Source organism: Python bivittatus, unplaced genomic scaffold (genome assembly GCF_059951505.1).
Source record: "Python bivittatus isolate LINGU-HERP-01145 unplaced genomic scaffold, Pbiv_v1 ctg000020_np1212, whole genome shotgun sequence".
Lineage (NCBI taxonomy): Eukaryota > Metazoa > Chordata > Lepidosauria > Squamata > Pythonidae > Python > Python bivittatus.
Window position 1 is genome coordinate 285,391 of NW_028277030.1, and position 24,844 is coordinate 310,234.

At 39.8% G+C, this 24,844-nt stretch overlaps 1 protein-coding gene across 2 annotated transcripts in view; it reads right to left on the reverse strand.

Moving 5' to 3' along the window:
* Positions 1–24,844, reverse strand: part of TRPM8 (transient receptor potential cation channel subfamily M member 8) — an 87,303-nt gene that overhangs the window by 58,256 nt on the left and 4,203 nt on the right. For both annotated transcript variants that reach the window (XM_088132837.1, XM_088132834.1), the window contains exons 4-7: positions 24,663–24,840; positions 23,266–23,438; positions 22,228–22,402; positions 6,598–6,665 (exon numbers count right to left, since the gene is read on the reverse strand). In XM_088132837.1, coding sequence (XP_087988963.1) covers positions 6,598–6,665; positions 22,228–22,402; positions 23,266–23,438; positions 24,663–24,840 — 594 coding nt within the window. The remainder of the gene's footprint in view (positions 1–6,597; positions 6,666–22,227; positions 22,403–23,265; positions 23,439–24,662; positions 24,841–24,844) is intronic.

Sequence of the window (24,844 nt, forward strand, 5' to 3'; positions counted from 1 at the left end):
TGACTAGGTCTGTCCGTCTCTCTCTCACACAGTTTTCTCACTTATTAGCCATCCATCGCCACCAGCCATTGTTATCTTTTGCCGCTCCTGCTCCCGCGCTATCTTCAGCAAGGTTAGCCGACTCCGAGAGAATTCCCAGTTCTCCGGTGCACCTGAACTGCTGCAATCCGGTCCACTCGGGAAGTCTCTTCGGCTGTCAGCGGCACCCTGGGAAATGTAGTGCAGAGGCAACTGGGCTTGGAAAGTATAATAAAAGTTTCCTCCTTGGAATGTGGTTTATTCGTTTAAGCTTTCCACCAATACCATCACAAAGAAACCAGGCGTTTTTCAGGAAGAACCAGCAAAAATACTTTGGTGGACCTCAGTAAATGACACCCCCCCCCATATATTTGGGAATGGCACGTGTTCTGTCCAAAGTAAGTAAATCCATGGAAATGGAACGTATCTCTTTCAAACAATCTTCCTTAAAATTGGTGATGAACATTAGGATGATTAAAAGTAAAAGCAGAAGTATAGAAATATTTTTTTATGTTTAGGATAGGTTCCTAATTTCTGTTGGAAAATTATTGTAATTTCCAGTTACGTTTGCACCCAACACGTTCCCAGTCAATTCCTGTATTCAGATCAGAGCAAGCACACAAGCTACTTAGTTCAGCTAGCAAAAATATAAAGCTTGATATTTATTTATTAACAGCAAACCCAAAAACAGCTAACTGGCAAAAACAGGATAGAGGACAGGCAAAAGCTCAGTGAGTGGGTGGGTGTGTAAACAACAGGCAACAATTTACAGTATGTATTTACTTATATAGCAAAAGTCACAGAACTTTCAAGATCCACTGGAATATATATATATATATTGTGGCTAATTAGCATGGTCAGTCCCAAGGGGAGTGGCCTTTGGTTATTCCAGCTGTAACCCTTTTATGTACATAGCAGTAGCAGAACAGAGATGGAAAGTGGGACACCAGGTAATCCCTCCTCTATTCTGTACCAGGAGGAAACCATTTGGTAGATGAAGATGATGTATCCAACATCCCCCTTCTCATCAGCTCCATGCGTTGAACTGTAATAGGTTATATCACCTGGCATCATTTCATGCTGAGTCCCAATCCTTCTCTCAGCCTGAAGAAGAAATCCTGGGCAGTGGCGTGCTAGGTACAACTGCCACCATATCAGTTGGACAGTACTTCTTTTTACTTGCATAGTGCAGTTGATCATCTGTGTGTTTCATATGGATCATCTGGACTGCTTTGTGTTTGCAGTTCTTATACATTCCATGTTGTCTTCAAACAATTTGGTTGAGATTGGTTATTTCTGCAACCCTATTTTGTTCTGGTTATAACTTAATTTTTTTTCATGTTTTATGACTTTATTATTCAAATTATTTTCAAATTCCCAATTGCAATATTCTCTTCCATTATAAGTCTTTAATGTCTTTATTTTTCTTTCGAACTTGTTTTCTACATTAAGAACTGTATAGTTTGAAATTCTCAAATACTTCACTTATTGCTTAACAGCAGTGTTTCTCAACCTTGGCAGCTTTAAGATGTGTGGACTCCAACTCCCAGAACTCCCCAGCCAACATGCAGTTGAAGTCCACACATCTTAAAGTTGTTGAGGTTGAGAAACACTGGTTAAGAAAGATGTGCAAGTAACAGTCAATTAATATTACAAAGTAGTTTTTTCTGCCCTTTGTTTTGATTGGCATGACACTACAAAAGTCTGAAAAAATAAGTTCTGGTGGGCTGGCTTGTTTGAATTCAACCCCGGGGAAACTGTTCCTCTTCTTTTCAACAACACATTTTGATTCTCTTTGTTTCTTGCAAGCACAAACATTTAATCCAATCGCTAGGTCCGCATCCTTTATTTCCTTACAACAGACTCAAGCATGTGACTGAATCTTCTATGCCATTTTGCAGAATTATTATTATTACACATACTGTACACCCTGCTACTTTAGTTTAGCTTGTATAAGCTCCAGCAGATTAGTTTCATTGTGCTTTCCACAATGAAGCTTCCTTTCTAACAGTGCAAAATCAACATTTTTGCAATCATGTTGCATAAGATAACACAGGCTTATGTAATTTGCATCTGATTCAAGTACATAATATGCTTCTTGGAATATTCCTACTTTTATTACGATTTATCAAGCATTTCAGTTTAATATTGTACCACCTTTTCTACATACAGCTATCAACATTCCATTTCCTAAATTAACTTTTCCTTAATAAGATTAATCAAACACAGATATATTGACTTGATATTATTACTATCCAGCAAAAATTTGTTTTTCTTTTCAAATTCAAAATTATATCCAATTTCAAGTAAGCATTTATTTGGTTTTTTCTCCATCATATTATTTTTGCAATTCATGTGCAGGCTTGACTTTTCTTTAAGGACATTTCATCTCATTATCTTTCTCTGTTGTATGGGTTTTAACTATGTAAAATTTTCTATTCTTTGTAAATCTTTGAAAAATCTCTTAATATGCCTTTTCCTATTGCAGTAACAAGAGACTATGTTTCTCCTTTTTATCTTGTGTAGAGAATTCCCTTCAGTTGCATCATTCAGTTCAGGCTGGTATGTCTCCAATTTGGCAGTTACATTTTCAAGGGAAACATCATGACATTTAATGAACTCTATTATGTATTTATAGTTTTCTGGTAATGGACTTAATAACAGTTCCTTGGTGAAAACTTCAGAAAGATACGCACCATTTGTTTTAGTATCGTTCTATTCAGAAAACATGTTGACATACGTTCCATTAAAAATCCATTCCCTGATATTTCAGATTTACTATTTCTGGACATTAAAGTATTACTGCTCATTCCTGAGTGTGCATAGCTTGTCCCAAATCTCCTTTTCTAAAGCAGTTTTGAATCAACATATAGTTTGTCAAGTTCAATCTTTGAATTATTTCAGATTTCAGTAACCTGCCCTATTTCATCCAAGTTACCCTAGCTTGGGCTTCTGGGCATGGCATCTCCAAAACCTTTAAGAGGTCCAGCTTTTCAAACAATGCTTCACCCTTCATATTCCATCCACATATTGTATTCTTTCCCACCTTCAAGGATGAGATTTTCTGGTCCCAAAGTCACTGCCATTTTCAACAATTTTATGCTAGTTTTATAGGCATCAAAAAAAATGTTCCTCAATTAGAATGTTTTAAATCTTAATGATATCTACAATGTGTGGGCTCTGAGTGCTAATTCAGCTGTATGACAGACCAAGTGCCTGAAAATAAAAACTGGGGTATTTTGGTTGTTCTAGGTGCTCATTATTTAGTATAGTATTTATCTACTGGCCCCATAACTGTTTGTTTGCAAAATGGGATAGACAGTCCCAAAGGTCTTTGGTTGTTCCACCTTTAACCGTTTTATGTATGTAGCAATACCAGAATAGAGATGGAAAGTGGGACACCAGGTGCTCTTTCCTCTATTCTGCACCATGAAGAAACCATTTGGTTGATGGGGATGATATATTCAACAATTTGGCTACCTTTGCTCATATATCTAGTAAAAAAGTGTTTTGGAATTTGAGCATTAGTCAACAGAAATTTAAATGAAGAAAGCAGGGTAAGAGATCTTTAGGTACAGTCGTTGACATCTGGATTTCATACACAGTTCACATCTGGATTTCATATGTCACATGGGTGGTGAATTTAGGAGAGGGCTAAGGTTTTTTAATGTAAGAAATTTATGTTTAATGGCAGGCATAATGTAATATTCTTCATTTTTTACTGTATTGTATCATGTGGAACTCATCCATAGTATATGATAGCCATCACAGAAGCTGATGGAAGTATTAGGAGCAAAAGGTTATACAATATGAAAAGAAACCAGAGTTATTGGCAGCCTTGCAGTTGGGTGGCTGGTTGGCGGTTGTGATAAGTTATTGGAACCAGTTGTTGCCTCATTTAGAAAATATAACTGAACAGGCCCATTGGGTATTGTCAGAATATGCCATGTGTGCTCAAAGTAAGGGAGGGCTTGTCTATTAAGAAGTGGATATCGGTAATCATACCATTGACTAGAAGGCAACTGAGTAAGATTGCTCTTTCTCACATGAGCCTTTTAGCTGCCCAAGATGCTGTCTGACACCTAAGCTTACCTGTGCAGAGGATTACAACAACCCCACATTTTTATTTCTTAAGTGCCAATGGAGCCTATATAGAATCCAGTGGCTCTCTTGGAAATAAGGAGACACCAAAGCATGCCAGTTCTTTCCAAATGTTGCTTAAAAAAAATAAAATAACCTTTATACATTTCCTGGAGAGGCCATAATTTTTATTTGTCCCTTCTCCTCTCTGAACATTGTTTGGATATATCCTTCCAGGAATATGACAACTTTATATCAGCATTTATTTATTTATCTAACATTTAGTATGTTCATGGACATAGTTCAATAGAAGAGAAAATAACTCAGGGTTGAAGAGTCCTTGGTGCTCTCTGAGCTTGGTTGTTTGCTTGTAGACGTTTCATTACCTGATTATGTAACCTCATCAGTGCTAGTGAGCGTGGGGTTTGCTCCCTGTTTATATACAGTAGCTTGCCCTGCCAGTTTTGGTGGGGGTGTGATAATCCTCTGCCTGTCTGTCCTACATAGGGTTACAATTGTTACATTGTATGTTGTAGATCACTCCTGATTTTTCTTCTTCGGTTATTGGGTCTTTTGGTATACTTACGATGTTTTGGAAGGCTTTAGTTGGTTTGTGTGCTATGGTGATATTGTATGGTTGTAATACTCCGTTGGTTGCTTCTGAGATGTTTTTGATGTATGCTAGTGTTATCCTTTTATATCTCGTGTTGGTTGTGCTGTAGTGGGTTGAGTGGTCAGGCACTTGTTGATAAAGTTGCGTGGGTACCCATTTTGTTGTAAGATGCTGTATAGGTGGTCTGTTTCCTTTTTTTGGTGTTCTGCGTTGCTACAGTGCATTTGTACTTGTCTGAATGATGTTCTTACACAGCTCCTCTTGTGGGAGGTTGGGTTGTTACTTTGGTAATGGAGCACTTGGTTAGTGTGGGTTGTTTTTCGATAGACTTGTGTTTCTAATATGCCATTGTTTCCTCTGCTGAAGAGGATATCCAGGAAGGGAAGTGTGTTGTTTTCTTCTTCCCTTGTGAATTTTATTCCTTTAAAGATGTTGTTGATTGTTTCATATGTCTTCTCTAGTTGTTCCTTTTTCATTATAACGAAGATGTCGTCTACATACTGGATTCATATTTTTGGTTGTATGTGTGGAAGTGCCCTCCAAAACATCTTAAGCCCTCCAAAACATCTTAAGTAAACCAAAAGATCCAGTAGCCCAAGAAGAAAAAACAGGAGTCATCCTCAACATACAGTGTTGTAAGGATTGTAACAGCCACTGTGTAGGACAGATAGGTAGAAGACTAGCAGAGCGCAACCATGAACACCAACTAGAAGTCGAAGACATTATGAAAACTCCTTAATCTCACAACACATGGACAGACTCAACCATAGACTCAACTGGGATACTGTGAGGATCCTAGATTAAGCTAAATCCAAAAACACTAGGGAATTCCTGGAAGCTTGGCATTCAGACAAATCAGCCATCAGTAGATACATAGAGATAAACCACATTTACATGCCATTCAAAAGAGACAATAAGAAAGCTAAGAAGGAAACAAAAAGACCAGAACACATCTTCTCCACCAGTCAACAACCAGGTAAGCAGGGATTAACACCAAACAAACAACCAAGCAGAAAACAATACCCTAATCAAGGACCTACCAAGGAGAAAACCACACCCCCACCAAAACTAGCAGGGCAAGCTACTGTATACGAACAGAGAGCAAACCCCACTCCCTTTTAGTACTGAAGATGTTACTTAGCCAGATAATGAAATGCCTGCAAGAAAACAACCAAGCTCAGAGAACCCCAAGGACTCCGCATGTTATTACTCTCCAATGCCATGAAAGAAGTATAAGAGAATACAGATTGATCATGCATTTCAAGAGGGGGATGCCTTTCCTTTCTATAATTATTTTCAGTGTTAAAAAAAGTCTTCCAGCTATCCTGAATTCCAGGGATGTAAAGATTTACTCACCAGTTTTTATAATAAGTTCCATTCCACAGAGCCCCCCACCCTAACCCCACACTCACTAGCACTGATGATGTTACCTAGTCAGGTAACGAAACATCTGCAAGGAAACAAGCAAGTTCAGAGAGTACCAAGGACTCCACATACTGCCTTCCTTTGTGTGGAATGCAGGTGCTTTAATGAGACACTAATTGGTGCTGCATTCCAGCTTCTCCATGCTCTGAAATAGCTTTTCAGAATTGAATGCAACACATTGCATAGCCCTGCTTGTGTACCTGCCACTTTTCTTTACTTTTCTTTTTTGGTCTTTCTGTACTATTCATGACCAGAAATGCATGACAGAGAGTTGTTTTCCAGACTAACTGAAATGCAATTTATAAAACAAACAAATGTACTTAAAAGGATGGAAAGCCACACATTCAAAATATCAAAAAAAGCTAGATTATTTTATGGAAAAAGTCACCAAAAGGACTAAAAAAAATGCTGAAAGATTAGCTTTTTCTATGAATGCCTCTGGGGCTTAGGAAAAATCTTACTTTCAGAGTTTCTTTTCCTCCTCCTTGGGCAAAACACACAATTGGAATCTTTCCACCATAATTAGAATCTGAAAGATAAATACTATGATAAATACAGATGATTTTTAACAATACTATAAAGTTCCCCTACTAGAATTAATGTAATTAACTTTATAATTAAAATCTGTCTTTCCAAGTTTATTTTCACTGAAATAAGCATCAGTGTACAGATCAGCCTTTCTTATGACCCCCAACTACATCTAATTGTGTGTTCGTGTGTGTGTGTGTGTGACTGGATAGCGTAGTGGTTAGAGCACCGCCCTTTGACATGGGAGACTGGGGTTCAAATCTGGTCTGGTGCCTACCTTACCAATAGGGGTCCTTGGGCAAAGACCCCCTAACGCTTCACCTGCCTACCTCAAATATGAGAGTGACATGAACTAAGAGAGTCATGCTGGCTTGGACATCGCCTGGATTAACAAGGTCTGTGCCAGATGTTGGGGAGCCAGGACAATCTGACGATAAGTGGGCTACTGGAACAAACCATACATGGATGAGACAAGAGAACCTGGAATTGATGGAATGCTACTACAGCAGCAGACCTATTGAGAGGGGATATATGAAACGTATGAGGGAATTATGGATGGACAGAAGACCTACATTCACACTAGCTGAGAAACAGCTAGTTACCCAATGGTTCAACATAGTAAAGAGGAAGCTGCTCTCACAACTTGAGATAGACCAACTATACATCAAGAAGACCCGGAAGAACAACTGTATATGCAGCTAACACCTGAAGCTGGAATGTCACTGCCACCCCCTCCATTACAAAGCACAGCAGCTGATATGAGGTACAAGATCATGGATAAACTAGCTACAGTCAATCCTTGAGACCAATTATCAAGGCTCAGTGGATGGTAGTATGTTAGAAGATAGTATGTTAGAAGATGCCAACCGAGCCCTCATGACAATCCCTACTACCACTATAACTCAAACCAATGAACTGGTATATGCTATAGCTGCTGTAATCCTGGAGATGTTTGGCTACACAATCAAGAAGAAAAGCAGTACATATTCCCCTTGGAAAATGAGGTTGGAGGCTAAGATCAAGCAACTCAGAGAGAAGTTAGTCAGCTGCTGGAACTACAGAGAGGTATGGAGATTAAGGATAAAACTCAGCTACTGAAAAAATACAAGGGCCTGACATCATCTGAAGCCCTAGAGAGTGCTAAACAAAGGCTCACAGCACTGGCTGCCAAGCTAAGGAGATACACTAGAGAAAAAGAGGCCAAGAAGATAAATGCCCTGTTCTCCGAAGAACCATCCAAGGTGTACTCCCAACTGCAGTGCAACAACACAGTACTCCCAACTGCAGTGCACCAATAGAGAAACTGAACAGTACTGGAAGAACTTATGGGAGAAAGAGAAGATACATAATACCAGTGCAAAGTGGCTGCAGGACCTGAGAGCAGACCACAGCAATCTCCCAGAACAGGAACCAGTCATCATCACAATAGCAGACATCCAACAGCAGGTCAAGAACATGAAGAGCTGGACAGCACCTGGCCCAGACATGATTCACACCTACTGGCTAAAGAAACTAACAGCAGTGCATGAACACCAAGCAGGACAGATGAACCAGTTGCTAGCAGCAGGCTCCCACCCAAACTGGCTAACACAAGGTAGAACAGTGCTGATCATGAAAGACCCCCACAAGGAAACAGTACCATCCAACTACCGGCCAATAACCTGCCTCCCCACAACATGGAAAGTCCTATCAGGCATCATAGCCACAAGCTATAGGACCATATGGGCCAGTACATGAGCATGGCTCAGAATGGCATTGGGAACAACATCAGAGACTCAAACAGCAGTCGCTCAATACTCAAAATCTAGACAGATCAATCTGAGCACAGCCTGGATTGACTACAGGAAAGCCTACGACTCAATGCCACACACATGGATCTATGAATGCCTGGTGCTATACAAAGTCAACAGGACACTAAGGACCTTCCTCGAGAACTCAACAGGACTATGGAAGACAACACCGGAAGTCAATTCAAGACAGTTCGCACAAGTGGCCATCAAGGTGATGCACTGTCCCCGCTGCTGTTCCGCATAGGCTTAAACCCCCTCAGTCAGATAATCACAAGGATGGGATATGGATACAAGTTCAAGAGTGGAACCATCATTAGCCACCTTCTCTACATGGATGAAATCAAGCTGTATGCTAAGAGTGAATGAGACATTGACTCACTGATCCATAGATCTACAGTGAGAACACTGGGATGTCATTCGGACTGGAGAAGTGTGGCCGGATGATAGTAAAGAGAGGGAAGGTAATTAAGACTGATGGGGTGGAACTACCAGCAGGCCAGATAGCAGACATACAAACCAGTTACAAGTACCTTGGTATCCCACAGTCACATGAGAAACATGATGAGGAGGCAAGGAAGACAGCAACATCCAAGTACCACCAAAGGATAAGACAGGTCCTGAAGAGCCAGCTCAATGGGAAGAACAAAATCCATGCCATCAACACATACACCCTGCCAGTCATCTGATACCCTGCTGATATAGTGAGCTGGCCAAAGGACGACATGGAGGCTCCTCACAATGTATGGAGGTTTCCACCCCCAAGTCCAACACCCAGAGACTGTACACCAGACGGAAGGAGGGTAGGCAGGGTCTGGTGAGTGTCAAAGCCACTGTCCTGGATGAAACCCAGAGCATCCAGGGTGTAAGATGGCACCCAAAGATGAGCTGCTGAGAGAATGCCTAAGGCAGCAGCAGACATGGGAGGAAGTTCAAGCAGAGGAAGTGCCATGGCAAAACAAGACCCTGCATGGGATGTACCATTGAGACACAGCTCGGGTGGCTGACATTAGGAAATCCTACCAGTGGCTGGAAAGGACTGGACTAAAAGACAGCACTGAGACACTGCTCATGGCAACACAAGAACAGGCACTAAGCACCAGATCCATAGAAGCAGGGGTCTACCACAGTAGACAGGATCCAAGGTGCAGACTGTGCAGAGAGACCTCAGAGACAGTCCAACACATAGTGGCAGGGTATAAGATGCAGGCAGGAACAGAGTACACTGAACAGCAAAACCAAGTAGCTGGCATTGTGCACAGGAACATCTACACAGTGTATAGGCTAGACCCTCCCAGGTCTAGATGGGAGATTCCACAGATGGTCGTGGAGAATAACAGGGCTAAGATTCTGTGGAACTTCCAGATCCAGATGGACAGGCAGGTACTGGACAATAAATCAGACACTGTGGTAGTAGACAAGGACAAGAAGGCAGTGGTGGTGATAGATGTAGCGGTGCCAAGTGACAGCAACATCAGGAAGAAGGAGTATGAGAAGCTGGAGAAGTACCAGGGCCTGAAGGAGGAACTAGAGAGGATGTGGAAGTCAAGGGCCGAGTGGTCTCAGTGGTGGTAGGAGCACTTGAGGTGTGACTCCTAAGCTGGGAGAGTGGCTCTAATGGATCCCAGGAACAATATCAGAGCTCTCTGTCCAGAAGAGTGCAGTGTTAGGAACAGCTAAGATACTGTGCAGAACCCTCAAATTCCCAGGGCTCTGGTAGAGGACCCGAGATTGAGGAAGACACATACCACCCATAGGGGTGAGAAGGGATTTTTAAAAATATATAATATATATGAAATACTGCCATGTAGAAATATAAAAATAAAAGCATTCAAAGATGTTAATGTAGACATTATTCACCCTTGGATTCTGCTGGCAGTCACACAAAATCTTGCTATCCTACATGGTACCTTATCATCCTGATGTAAGAGAAAAAAAGCAAGGATAATCTTAAGTGGAGCTAACATTACATACATAATAAAGTTTTTTACAGGAAAAACAGCACAAAAGCATGTTTTTACTGCTCTAGAACTACAGGAGCATACACATATCTGTTGTTGTTTTTACCATGGAAGACAGATTACTTCCCATCACTAAAAAAAAGTAAGTTGTATCCTATCAATAGCTGAGAAAACACACTGGTTTCAAGAAGCTATATAGCTACAGGGATAGACTGAACTCCCCTTACATTTAAAAATGGCTGCCATACCTCTTTACCTGTTCAGAATTCTAGAATTACAAATTCACCCACTTAACTCCCACTCACCTACAAATAGTTAAAATATTACAATTACTCATGATAATCTATTTGAACTTTTTCACATGAAAGTTCCATTATGAACTTCTTGCAAAGAACATAATCTTAGTATAATTTATTTAGCATTCTCTGTGGAAACCAACCAGATTATTAAGATTACTATATCAGCCACATAAAAACTTTAAAATGTTTATTTGTAAGTGTGAAGGGTGATTTTTCAAATCATATAGTGTAAACAAAAGTGTTTATATTAAAATGAATACAAGGGGGGCTATTCATTTTAATATATTATATAACCTTTCTCCATGTAGGAATCAGTTCGCTTAAATGGCCTATCAAACTAGTATGGTTACACAATTAATGCATGAAAGTAAACAAGGGCCAGTCAGTAAGGCTTTAAGTTTGTCCCATGTATCTTACTAGAAATAAGGTCAAATGCATTCTTAAAATCAACAAAAGCTCTGGACAGAGATGATTTGGATTTCAGAATATATTTTTCAATTAGATGTGCAACAGTGGTTTAGTGGAGAAAAGGACAGATTTTGATATCTTCCACCAAGATATTCTCAATGAACAGCTGTTCTGAAGTTTCCAGTACAAATACCTAGCATAAACTTTGCTGCTGATGATTAAAAGACTGATTCAGTGACAGTGTATCTGCTCATTTCATCCACATTTTAAAAAAATAGGAATAATAATTGTCAGGTCCCAATTTCTTACGATACTGACTGACCAGGCTTTAGGCCTTCAGCAGTAAAGGTAAAAATCATGCCAATATTGTGGCCCATCATCCTAGAATATTTCTGATCAGTTTTTTTCCTGCTTTCATTCAATTAACCAATTTAGATATCTCAGATATGTAATGTGGGAGGGAACCAACATCTGACTCATCTGCCAGATGTAACTCATGGAAATAGGCCTCCCCAATTTCTATTGGGATATAATCATTCATAAAACAGAGTGTACCTTGAGCCTTCAGCAAAAGATGGCAGTTCTGGCAACTATCATCAAGTTGTTATCCCACCTTTTAGATGTATAGAATTTGGCTACCTTCCTACAGACTTTTCAATCTTGGTCATTTAATAGGAAACATGTTGTTCCCTGTTGGAACCAGTTTGGATGGTTTGAGATTAGATGAGAGATTAACTCCATCCTCCAAGGGTAGATAGGGCATTTTAAAAGTACATATGTGACCACACTAATTTCAGTGTTTGAATGTACTCTGGATAGGACATATTGAATCTCCAAGTCAATATCATGGAAGGTATTTAAGCATGCCAGCGTGAGTTCCCTCCTGTGTGAGGGTGCAAGTAAGAGTATTTGGGGATGGTGAAATGAGCTTGTTATAGGCAGTGGTGATTGAAATTCTGTGCTCATTCCAAGTTTTAGATAGGGATTTGGGGGTGAGTCCACAGTAGATTAGATTGAAAGTTGTTTGCTTCTTCCATGGCAAATTGTATCAGTTTATCAATACAAACTGGATTAGGGACTCATCCTATAGATGTGTTTAGGCCAGTACTTTGATTGGCAGAGCCTCAAGTGGGCTTCAACTGTGACAGAACAAGGAACAGAGAGCTAAGGATTTTGGATTTAACTGCTTCTAGTGCAAAGGTATCTTTATAAACAGAACACTGTACACCACAAAGAGCTTCTGTTCGGTGAGATAAATATTTGATGAAGGACATGAATAAGTGTCTCAGAATGATAGAATTATTGGCCTGTGTTCAAATAATACATGAACAAATTGAGTGAAATTGCAGAGATTTTAGCATCTTTGGGGCAGATTTACCAATTTGTTCAGTTCATCTTATATGAGAGCATCCAAATTTAGCCACTAAACAAGACTGAAGCAGGGACTCAACAAATAGATCATATGTTAAGGATTATACAACCACTGGGAGGTGCTCAGCTATCCTCTTGGACTGTTCCATTTGAAATGCAGATCTAATTTTGGAAAGCTCTGAGTGGCAAAATCCTGCATAATTATTTATTATACATGTAGTCCTTGATTTATGACCACAATAGGGACCGGAAAATTCATCGTTATGCAATGTGGTCGTTAAGCAAGGTGTCACATGACTGCACCCAATTTTCATATTTTTTGCAGCAATCGTTAAGCGAATCACTGCAGTTCTTAAGTGAATCATGTGGTAGTTAAGCAAATCACACAGTTGTTAAGTGAATCACATGGTTCCCCATTGATTTTGCTTGTCAGAAGCTGGCTAGGAAGGTTGCAAATGGCAATCACATGACCCCAGGATGTTGCAACTGTTGTAAATACATGCCGGTTGCCAAGCACTTAAATTTTGATCATGTGACCACGGGAATGCTGCAGTGGTTGTAAGTGCAAGGATCAGTCGTAAGTCACTTTTTTCAGCACCATTGTAACTTTGAATTGTTGCTAAACAAATGGTTGTAAGTCGAGGACTACATGTCACGTTAGAATAATCTTAGCCAGGAGATACTGTCTTTTCCACCAGTAAAAGATTGGTAGCATTTTGCATGTAAAACCAAAATATTTTGAACGAGGGGGACTTATGACTGGTCCTTGAAGTTGTGGCTGTTGCAGTGTCCCCATAGTCACATGATCATGATTTGGGCGCTTGGCAACTGGCTCACAATTATGATGGTTGCAGCATCCCACAGTCATGTGATTGCCATTTGCAACCTTCCCTGCCGGCTTCCCACAAGCAAAGTCAAAGGGGAAGCCAGCAGGAGGTTGCAAGTCACTTCTGCATGTCGCTCCTGCTCCCACTGCTTTTTCACCTGCCCATGTTCCACAGCGCCAGCCCGCACCTGCCCACCTGTCCACCTGCTCATACCCTGTAGCACCCGTCCATGGCACCTGCCTACCCTCCAGTAACTCTCGCCTGCCAGCCTGTTTACCTGGACTCCCGCCTCTTCCCACGTTGCAGTCATGTGAAGTCCTCACTTAACGATCCACACAGTCGTGGGATTATGACAGCAACCGGGAATGCTGGGATTACCCTCGGTAAACAAAGTGGTGACATGACATTGAGGTTTATGTCCACATCGCTTAGCAACAAAAATTCCAGTCCCAATTGCTGTCGTAACCCACCTGTATGTAGCATGTTCTAATTTCTGCTCTATCACTTTAATTTAAGAATGTATATGCAAAGGATAAATATACATTACATTTAATCTGCTGTATTGTATGAATGTTATTAGTATAGCAATAGCATATCAAAAGGGGATGACTTTACATATGAAGTTCAAAGCTTGGTAGAAATAACACACTCATCCCTCCATTAGGTTTTTCCCTCCCTACGCTGCCTTCACAATAGCATTAGATGAGAATAATAGCCATCCTCAAGAACCCAGGTCTCCTATAAAAGGAGCAAGTTGAATGTAGTAATTAATTAAGAAACTCTACATTACTCATTTTTTATTTTTATTCTGCTATATCCCAGGCAATGAAAGTAAGGAAACTTTGCAGCAATAAATGCCAATCTCTTTTGAATTGGAGCATGATCCTTAGTCAGGTAAGCTTCCTGGTCAATGCTGATAATTTTGAGCTGGACTTTTTCTCCAGTATTTACATTCTCAAGCATCTCCTCTAAAAACTTTCACACATCTTGTCAAGTACAGTATGATCTGAAATTACTTTCTTTCCCCCATTGTACCAAAAAGTGACTGGTGGAGTGTTAGGAGATATTACATCAGCTTCTTCCATACCTACAGTGACCATATGTCTTTTATTATAAAGGGCAGTCCTTTATTTCAGAAAGCTGCCTTTTAGATTTATTTATTTTTCAAAAACTTACTTCTGTCCTTTATTTTGGTCATTTAAACTTTTACCGTACAAATGGTAACGCTTAATTCACAGACTTTCACATTCATGTGAAAAATATGGAAATTGAATTGTCTTTTTAAAATAAATTTACATATACTGTTTGATTTTAGATACTTTTATTAGAATATGTGTTTTTGTAACTTTTTTGGGGGTTTTGCTCTTGAATTTTTCTTTGTAAAGCAAAGTTATAAACATATCCTTATGAACCTCTTTCAGATTTGCCCCTTTTTCAGGTTTGTCCTTTATTTTTTCCAGTAAAATATGGTCACCATATGCATACCTGGACTGTTAGCTCCGTCTGTTATTAAAGTCATTTTTGAAAGCTCTCACCTGGTACTGGGTGTCCCCTCAGCTCCACCTTGTAGCGTACTGCAAATTGCTATGGCTGACTCTTGGAGATTTGTTATTCTTCATGTTGGAGTTGGGAAAGACTCCAAAAAGCAAAATAGAGTGTCTTGTCTCTGATCTGGCAGCATCTCAGGAAGCAGTGTGAATAAAGTGTGAATAAAGCTCAGGGTTGACTTGAGCCTATTCAACCTTGTTAGTATTTTTAGCTGTTTATTTTTGGGAGGGAGGCCAAATAAATTGTTAAGACTTTGTGTAATGGAATCCTCCTCTATTTGTATTCCATTCTGTTTGTCCCAGTTTCCCTTGACAAAGTTGATGAGAATACCAGGGCTTTAAACATTTTATCAAAAAGTTAACACAGTGGCTAAATCCTATCCCAGTCCCTGTTTTTAAAAACACAGCTTGATATAATTTGAAACAGAAATGAAACTAATGTGGAACAACTTATACTTATGTGAAAAAGTAAGTACACCCCGTTGAAATTTTTGACTTTTTCAACATATTTCAACATACAGATAATCTTCATTTCAAGCAATACAGTGGTACCTCGGGTCACGAACGCTTCTGTTCACGACCAATTCGGGTCACGAACAGCTCCGTTCGCAAAATTTTGCCTCCGTTCGCGAACGCTGGATTGGGTGACGAACCGGATCCGTGGCCATTTTCCCTTCCGTGACATATGGTCGTGGCTTCCTGTAGGGAGGGGGACTCTCCCTCCAAGCAATAACCGCCTCCCCACTCGCCTTCCTGTCCTCCACGCCAGAAGTCGGGTCGAGCAAGGTTAACGTTCTCTTCATACTGTACTTTGTGTCATATTTTTGTGGTTTAAAAAAAAAATACATATGGTTCAGAACAGATTAACCATAATTACATTGAACCTTATGGGGAAATTTGATTCGGGACGTGACCAAAATCAGTTGGCGACCAAATTCGGAGGGGTCAGAATGGATTAACCGTATTTACATTGAACCTTATGGGGAAATTTGATTCGGGTCGCGACCAATCCGGGTCGCGATCAGAGTCATGGAACGAATTAAGTTCGTGAACCGAGGTACCACTGTACTGATAAAGGGGATATAATGTAACAAATGTCACACACCATTTACATTTTGTAGTCCATTATGTAATTGAAATAAAAGTGCAAATTTCACATGTGGAAAAAGTAAGTACCGTATTTTTCCGACAATAAGACGCCCCCATGTACAAGACGACCCCCACTTTTCCAACCCAAAATTAAGAAATCAATATTTTAAAGATAGTGCAGAACACATTTTTATTTAGTAATTAGTTAACATTGACCTGATACACTCGGTGGGAGGAGGTCCAAACTGTCTCTCTGCAGCTCTATTTCCAGGCTCTTTTGCATAACTGATTACATTCAAGCATGAGTGAAACTGCCGATAGCTTGTCTCTGCAAACAGCCTTCCTCTAATTGGTTTGTTCAGCATCAGCTGACGTCAGTTACATCAGGCTCGTGATTGGAGGAAGTCTGTTTGGGAGACAAGCTATTTCACTCGTGATTGGAGGCTAGCAATAGGAGGAAGCCTCTCTGCAGAAACAAAGTATGGGCAGTTTTGCAACCGCGCGATTCTCGGCTGACTTCCTTGAATAAGACGCCCTTCAATTTTTAGGGTAAGGATTTTAGAAAAAAGTATCGTCTTATAGTCGGAAAAATACGGTACCCCTCTACACTGATCACTACCTCAAATATCTACAGTTAGAATCCAGTACATCAGATCAGGTGCAAAGGATTAGAACGTTGTTAGAGAGGATCTGGGAGGAACCTGTTTTATTGAAACCTCATTTAGTTTGATGTGCTCTTTCTTGCTGACATGTGTGATATCACCATGCCTAGATCAAAAGAGCTCTCTGAGGCCTTCAGAAAGAAGGTTATATATGCCTATGAGATTGCGAAGGGATTTAAAAAGATTGCCAAATAATTGGACGTCAATCATTTCACTGTCTGGAAGATCATGTACAAGTGGAAAACAACTGCCAACTTGCCCGGGCCTGGCAGTTCCACTAAGTTCAACCCAAGAGCAGAATGTGGGATGCTGAAATAAGTCTCTAAGAATCCCAGAATTTCATCATGTGACCTACAGGTAGCTCTTGCCACTATTAATGTTGAAGTGCATGAGTCTACCGTTAGAAAGAAGCAGCATAAATTAGAACTACATAGGAAGTGTGCCAGGAGGAAGCCCTTGTCCAGAAAGAACATCAGGACAAGACTAAAGTTTGCTCATGAACAAAGACCAGGACTTTTGGAATAATGTATTCTGGACAAGCAAGGCAAAGACAGAGTTATTTGGCCATGGTACCAGAAGTCATGTTTGGCAAAAACCAAAGGCAACATTTTACCAGAAGAACCTGATACCAACTGTATACATCATGGTGGAAATGTTTGGGACTACTTTGCTGCATCAGGGCCTGGATAGCTCACCATCATGAAATCCACTAGGAATTCTTCATTGTAATAGAGGGTGCTTGAGGATAATATGAGTCCATTGATCAAAAGACTGAAGTTCAACTGAAAGTGGACCTTGGAACATGATAATGACTCTCAACATTTCAGTAAATCTACCAAGGAATGGCTGAAAAAAAAAAAGACATGGAGGGATCTGAAATGCCAAATCAAAGCCTGGACCTAAATCCCATCAAGATACAGTGGGGTGATGCCTAGAAACCATAGCACTTCCATGCATACAACCAAAAGTATGGATCTGGTATATAGATGACACCTTTGTTATAATAAAAAAGGAACTACTAGAGAACACACATGAAACTATCAATAACATCTTCAAAGGGATAAAATTTACCAGAGAGGAAGGAAACAGCAACACACTACCCTTCCTGTATATACTCATCAGCAGAGGAAACAACGGCAAGTTAGAAACTCAAGTCTATCGAAAAACAACACACACTAATCAAGTACTCCATTACCAAAGTAACAACCCAACCTCCCACAAGAGGAGCTGTGTAAGAACATTATTCAAATGAGCGCAAATGCACTGCAGCAACCCAGAACAGCAGAAAAAGGAAACAGACCACCTATACAACATCTTTCAACAAAATGGATATCCATGCAACTTTATCAAAAAATGCCTGACCACTCAACCTACTACAACACAACCAACACAAGCTATGAAAAGGGTAACACTGCCATACATCAGAAATGTCTCAGAAACAACCAACAGACTACTACAACCACATGGCATCTCTGTAGCACAAAAACCAACTAAAGCTTTCCAACACATTTTAAGTAAACCAAAAGACCCAGTAGCCCAAGAAGAAAAAACAGGAGTCATCTACAACATACAGTGTAAGGACTGTAACAACCACTATGTAGGACAGACTGGCAGCAGAGCGCATCCATGAACACCAACTAGCAGTCAGAAGACACGATGAAAACTCCCTAATCTCACAAGACGTGGACAGACATAACCATAGTTTCAACTGGGAAACTGTCAGCATCTTTTTTTTTTTTAATCCGCTTTCAATCGTGACTGATTCTACAGAGACTGCCTGGACGAGTCCCTGCAGTTTTCCTGGTAAGGTTTTTTCGGACGTGGTTTGCCACTGCCTCCTTCCTGGGGCGGAGCCCAGCTGGCGGCTGCAGAAAATCAAGTCTTTTCCATTGCGTTGCCTCCAGCAACCAGCACCCGATTCCCGTTTTCCCGTGCAAGGCGCTACCAGCGTTTTTCCTCCCACTGGAGTGAGAGTACCTATTTATCTACTTGCTTACACTTTCCCGCTGCCAGGTGGGCAGGAGCTGAGGGTGCAAGATGGGAGCTCACCCCGCCATGCGGAGCTTGTGCTCAAACCACTGAAGTGTCGACCATTTCTGGCCGGCAACTTCCAGCATCATTAAGCCAAATCCAAAAATGCGAGGGAATTCCTGGAAGCTTGGTATTCAGACAAGGTAGCCATCAACAGGCACGTAGAGATAAACAACATCTACACACTATTTAAAAGAGACAATAAAAAGGAAACAAAAGACCAGAACATCTCCTCACCAACAATCATCACCCAGATAAGCACAGATTAACACCAAGATTATCACCAGACATACAATAAAGCAGTAAACAAAACCCTAATCAAGGAGCTGCCAGGGGGGAAAAAAAAACACCACCAACACAGGCAGGGCAAGTTGCTGTATATAAACAGAGAGCAAACTCCACTCCATTTTAGCACTGAAGATGTTACCTAGCCAGGTAATGAAATGTTTGCAAGAAAAAAACCAAGCTCAGAGAACCCCAAGGACTCCACAGAAGGAAATGCATTAATTTTTTATTGAATCAGTGGACTATAAAGTAAAAATTTCATAGTTACTTTATTAAACTACATCACCTTTATATATAGGTAGTCCTCGGGTTATAACAGCAATTGGGACCAGGTTTCCCATTACTAAGTGATACAGTCATAAAGCATGATGTCACATGACCGCATCACTTAGCGACAGCAATCCCAGCAGTCCCAGTGGCCATTGTAAGCCCAAGATGCGCAGGTCATTAAGTGGGGAGCAGCGGGAGTCCCAGGCAAGGAGCGTGGGGATGCCATGAGAGGTGTGAGAGGCCGGGGGAGGCCCTAGGAGGGCCCATGTGGGCTGCGTGACTTGAGGGAGGCCGGAGAAGGCTTGGGAGGCCCAGTGGAGGCTGTGGTATGGGTGTAGAGGGTGCTGCAGGTAAGAGCAACTTACCAGAGTGATGTGCAACCTTCCCTGCCAGCTTCCCCATTGACTTTGCTTGTGGGAAGCTGGCAGGGAAGGTTGCAAACCGCAATCACATGACCACAGCTCGCTGCAACATTGTAATTGCAAGCTGGGCACCCGCGTGTAACTGCATGAGTGCTGTAATGGCCTGAACTTCAGGGACTGGTCATACATCGATTTTTTCGGTGCCACCGTAACTTTGAATGGTCACTGAATGAATGGATGTAAGCCAAGGACTATCTGTATTTATATGCTGTTTGAGTGAAGATAAAATATTGATATGTTCACATATGTTAAAAAAGAAAAAAACTTTACATGGGATGTACTTACTTTTTCACATGACTGCATGAGGAATAGAAGGCTGCTTAAACTTTAAGATTTTTTTTCTGTGGAATGGTGAGGCTATTAGCATAGAAATCAGTAGGGTGATACTGGTGTCAAAGTAGCTTGGATGAAGCAAGGAACAAATAACTTATTTTTGTAATGACCATCATTTCTATAAATCTTATTAAGCACCATGCATAGTGATATTCGATTCAGTTGCAGGAATCAAGATAATTTAATTTCATAGAATCATACTTGGAAGGGACTGTAGAGGTCATTAAGTCCAAACCCCAACTGTAGGATTCACTACACCATTCCTGAGAGATTGCTCTCCAGCCTTTGTTTGAAAACTGCCAGTGAAGGGGAAGGAACCATTCCATGCATTAACCTATGCCACTGTGGCAACCTATTCCCTTACAAGAAGTTCTTTGTAATGCCTAATCTGATCTACACTGTTGAGGTTTTATCCTATTCGTTCTAGTTTTACCCTCTGGATTAAGTGAGAATAAATCTGAACCCTCTACAATGTGACTGCTCTTCAGACATTTGAAAAGAGCTATCATGTCCCCTCTCAACCATCTCTTCTGCAAGCTAAACATATCAAAGATCTTTTAACCATTCCTCATAGGACTTGGTTTCTAATCTTGGTAGCACTTCACTGGACTTGCTCCAATATATCAATCTCTTTTTTAAACTGGGGTGTGCAGAACTGAACACAGTACTCCAAGTGATGCCTGTGCAAGGCAGAGTAGAGCAGGATAATTACTTCCTGTGATCTGGACTCTATGCTCCTCTTGATGCTCCTCAACATGTCATTGGCCTTCTTCTTTGCAGCAGCATTACCCTGTTGAGATACATTGAACTTGTGATCCACTAGCATAGAGGGCATAGAGATTGGCCTTGAAGGATAGTGGGAAAATCTATTACCAAAGGCAATGGTCAGATAAGCAGGGCTTGAGCCCATTTCAAGAAACTAACTTGAGTGAAGGCCTCAGACAGGCCCTTCCCTAATTCACATGAAGATAAAATGAGGAAGGAGGGAAGCACATTCAATCTTGCATGATTCTGTTACTATAGTTGTTACAATTAAAGTAGTACCAACCTACATGGCTTTAGTCTGGTCTACCCTATAGGGCTGACAACTAATCCACCTGAGTCCTTCTCATATGTGCTGCTTTTGAGCCAGATTTTTCCAATTCTATACACTTGATTTATGCCACCTCCTTACTTAGATCAACAGTTGGTGTCGTAGGGTCCAAATATATCTTTAAATATCTGTTTAGCTGTTTCTTCTTGTTTGGATGCATGAAAAATATTTTATTTTTCTGGGTGGGAAGCTCCAAAATGTTTTTTTTTAACTCAGCCAGTTTATTACTAACTATCCTTAGCTATGCTTCAATATGGCAGTAACCATCTATGCTGTAAGCAGATGTTGTTCACCAATAGAGATCTACAGGTAGACCATGCTTAACAACGGTAATTGGCACTGGAATTTCCATCACTAAGTGACACAGTTGTAAAGTGTAATGTCACATGACTGCACAGTTCAGCAACAGCAGTTCTGGCAGTCCCCGGTTTCCGTTGTTAAGCAAGGACCTCACACGATCATGACTTTCAACTTCCTGCCAGCTTCCCTATTGACTTTGCCTGTGGGACACTGCCAAGGAAGTTTGCAAATTGCGATAATGTGACTGCAGGACACTGCAACTGTTATAAGTGCGAGCCAGTTGCAAAGAATTAGTTTGAGTCACCCCATTTTTGCCACGTCCCAGACATTTCTTTCTGGGCTGCTCTAAAGATATCTGCTATCCAATTTGTGAGTATCTTAAAAGTCATTACCTCAGCACTTAAAAAGCTTATAACATCTCAAAGGACCAGACTAAACATTGCAAGAGTGCACTGCCATTCAGGTATCTACACAAACTAGAAAAATACAGTTCTCTTAATTAGTTGAAGCACAGTCAGTGAAATATATTTTCTGGCTCCTTGGGGTATGGTGTTTCAGAGGCCGCATGCTGAGTTCAAGATCTGAAATTGATCATTTTGCTCATGCTCTTTTGTAAATCACAATGTAAACAGAAATAATTTCCCATGTATTCCATCTAATAACTACAATTTTTCTAATCAGCAAAGAAAATATTTTTATCTTAAATAATATGTTACATCTGTATAGTTATCTTTTAAATATAACATATCCTATGATATTTACAATGAAAACCTAAACAATATGTGAGTCAAATGAATTTATTCATCCTCAAAAATATAACATTTGACACTGATTGGGTACTTAATTCTGAAAAATAATCATCCCCTTTAGAAACTGACCTGGAATAATGCGTTCTGAAATATATTTTTCTAACTGGGCGCGTAGCTTTGCCTCTATACCTTGATACCCATGAGTTCCATTATCAACCAAAATTAGATGTGTATGGTTATTATCCAAGCAGTATAATGGGTCCCTTTTGAGGTCATCCATGATGTAGTGTGCTGAATAATATGTCTGGGAATTAGATAAAAATATTTAGGTATAAAGTTCCTTCCAACACCATATTTTTTGCATTATATAGTATATTTAGCAACCCCTTTTCAAATTTTGAAAAAAAGAGGCTAATAACACAATAAATACATATTCATTTGGACAATAAATCTCACTAAGCTGAGCTCACTGAGCTTGTGGAACCTCAAGCCCTGACCAGAGGTGCACTGGTTGGAGTATTTGCAAGCATGGCTCTCTTAAAGTTGCCCATGCATGCTGCCACCAGATATGCAAGGCATCAGCCTTTTTGCATAGACAAAAGCAATTTCTCCGTGAAGAAACTGATGGGAAGGTAGGAGCCAGGGTTTAGGAGGAACACTGAGAAGAAGTGGGACCTCTCGCTTAGATTTCATCCATTTCTTAACTGTATTCTTGTAAGCAGCCATTTGAAAATTAGTGTCACCAACTTTGATGTGCAAGTTTCCCTTCATTTCTTTTTTGATGTTCATTGCTAAATTATTACCTGGTATGATCCATCTTTATGTGAACATAATCTTTGTTCTGTCCTATCTTTTCCTTATTCTGTCAATTCACATAATTCATTTCTAAGACTAATTTGGCTTTCCACATGATTTGCAGCTGATTTAATTGCTTTGTAAATGATACATTGTTTACAATATTCTTTCAGTCATTTCATTAATAATTAGTCAGGATCAATAACTGTTCAAGCTTCAAGAGCTGTAGGCTATATAATGTTAAGTCCTTGTTTCAAATATCAGTGCAGACATGAAGTGATAGAATAGATTTAAATGAGTAAATCTCTCCCCCATATATAACATTGGAACTGAAATAATTCTGGGATGTAAATTGTTAATAAAATTCAGTACCTCAGTATCACAGCTTCTGATAAGACTCTCACGATTAGATACCATGCCCCAAGCAGCTATGCCAATAGCAACCACATTCTCTTCAGAGCTCCTACTGATAGTATTATCTCGTACTACTTCTCCAATATACTTCATCAGTCCGTAATGTGTACCTCCAGTGAATATCCAGGCTCCTGCACATTGTTTCAAATCAAACATGTTATTTGTTTATTCATTTACAAATATCCCACTCAATCTAGCAAGGATTCGTAGCAATTTACAACTGATGCACAAAACATCCACAAAGTTTAGACTGCTCCATGTAATTTCAAGCAGAAAGGAGAGATTTTAGTACTTTGAGGCCTGTATACTTCGATGCAGACTAGGTTCATTTTACTTTCCATTTTGCAACAGATAATAAGTCTGGATTATGAATGAAATATTTGGAATAGCTGGGAGTAAATACTCAAATCTACCCTCAGCAAGATTTGTGATGAAATTATTTGAAAAGCTATACATTACTAGCGCATTCTTTTTCAATTAAAATATATAAATAATATACTTAGTCACATAACACAATGCTCCTGTGTCATACCTCTGATTGAATCATAATACAAGTATACTTCCAATCAGGTGTGTAAACTATCCTAATTTCTACGTGTGTTTTAGAAAGTGTTTTAAAGCAATATTTAAACTAAATTATATTAGGTTTCCATTTAATATCAAATAAGATGCAAAACTTTTTCACATAAAAATTGAACTGATTTTTTGATAATGAAGAGCCTATTGTAAAAAAAAGGAACTGCAAAAAAGGGAAGACCAATGAATGCATAGAGAATGAAACATTAGATGACAAAGTGAGCAAGATATGAATACGGGGAACATAAATAAAAGGTATCTAGAGGTGATTAAAAAGTAAACATGAAAACATGTTTGAATATCCCTCCCAATTACTCCTTAAAACTTATCAGCAGAACTATTCAGAAATATTTTTCCAGTAAAACGTGTTCCACACAACTACCAGACATAGATATACCAATTAAACTTTGCCTTTTAAATGTATTACTGTTTGCAAATAAATTCCCTCCCTGGTTTGGACAGACACTGATACATTCAGCTACTACTTCCAGATTTTTCTAAATGTCACAAGGCAGACATCTAGCATATTTAAAATGGTAATTTGTATCTCACTGAATTTTACTCATTTTGATGATCAATAAAAGTTTAGGCAAGAAACCCCAGTATGCTTAACCAAAAAAGGTTTATAATGAAATGAAATGAAATGAGTTTATTTTTAAGGCTAGAGGGTTAACTCCATTTATGTTCTCTCTCACCTCCACTTTTCTTCTCCATATTTAACCAATGAAAGCCCATTTGTTTTTTGCTATGCCAGACTTAAGAAAAAGGACATACTTTACCTTTGGATTGTGCAATATAGATCAACCGGCTGACAATCTTACGAATGCGTGGCTTTAAGGCAAAATTTTTTGTTCCACCTGTGACAGAGATGATGAGGTTGGGTGTTTTCAGTTGCCAGTGTTGGGTCATTAGGTCATAGAGGGTTTCAGAGTCTGTGTCACATGACAGGCGAATGTACTAA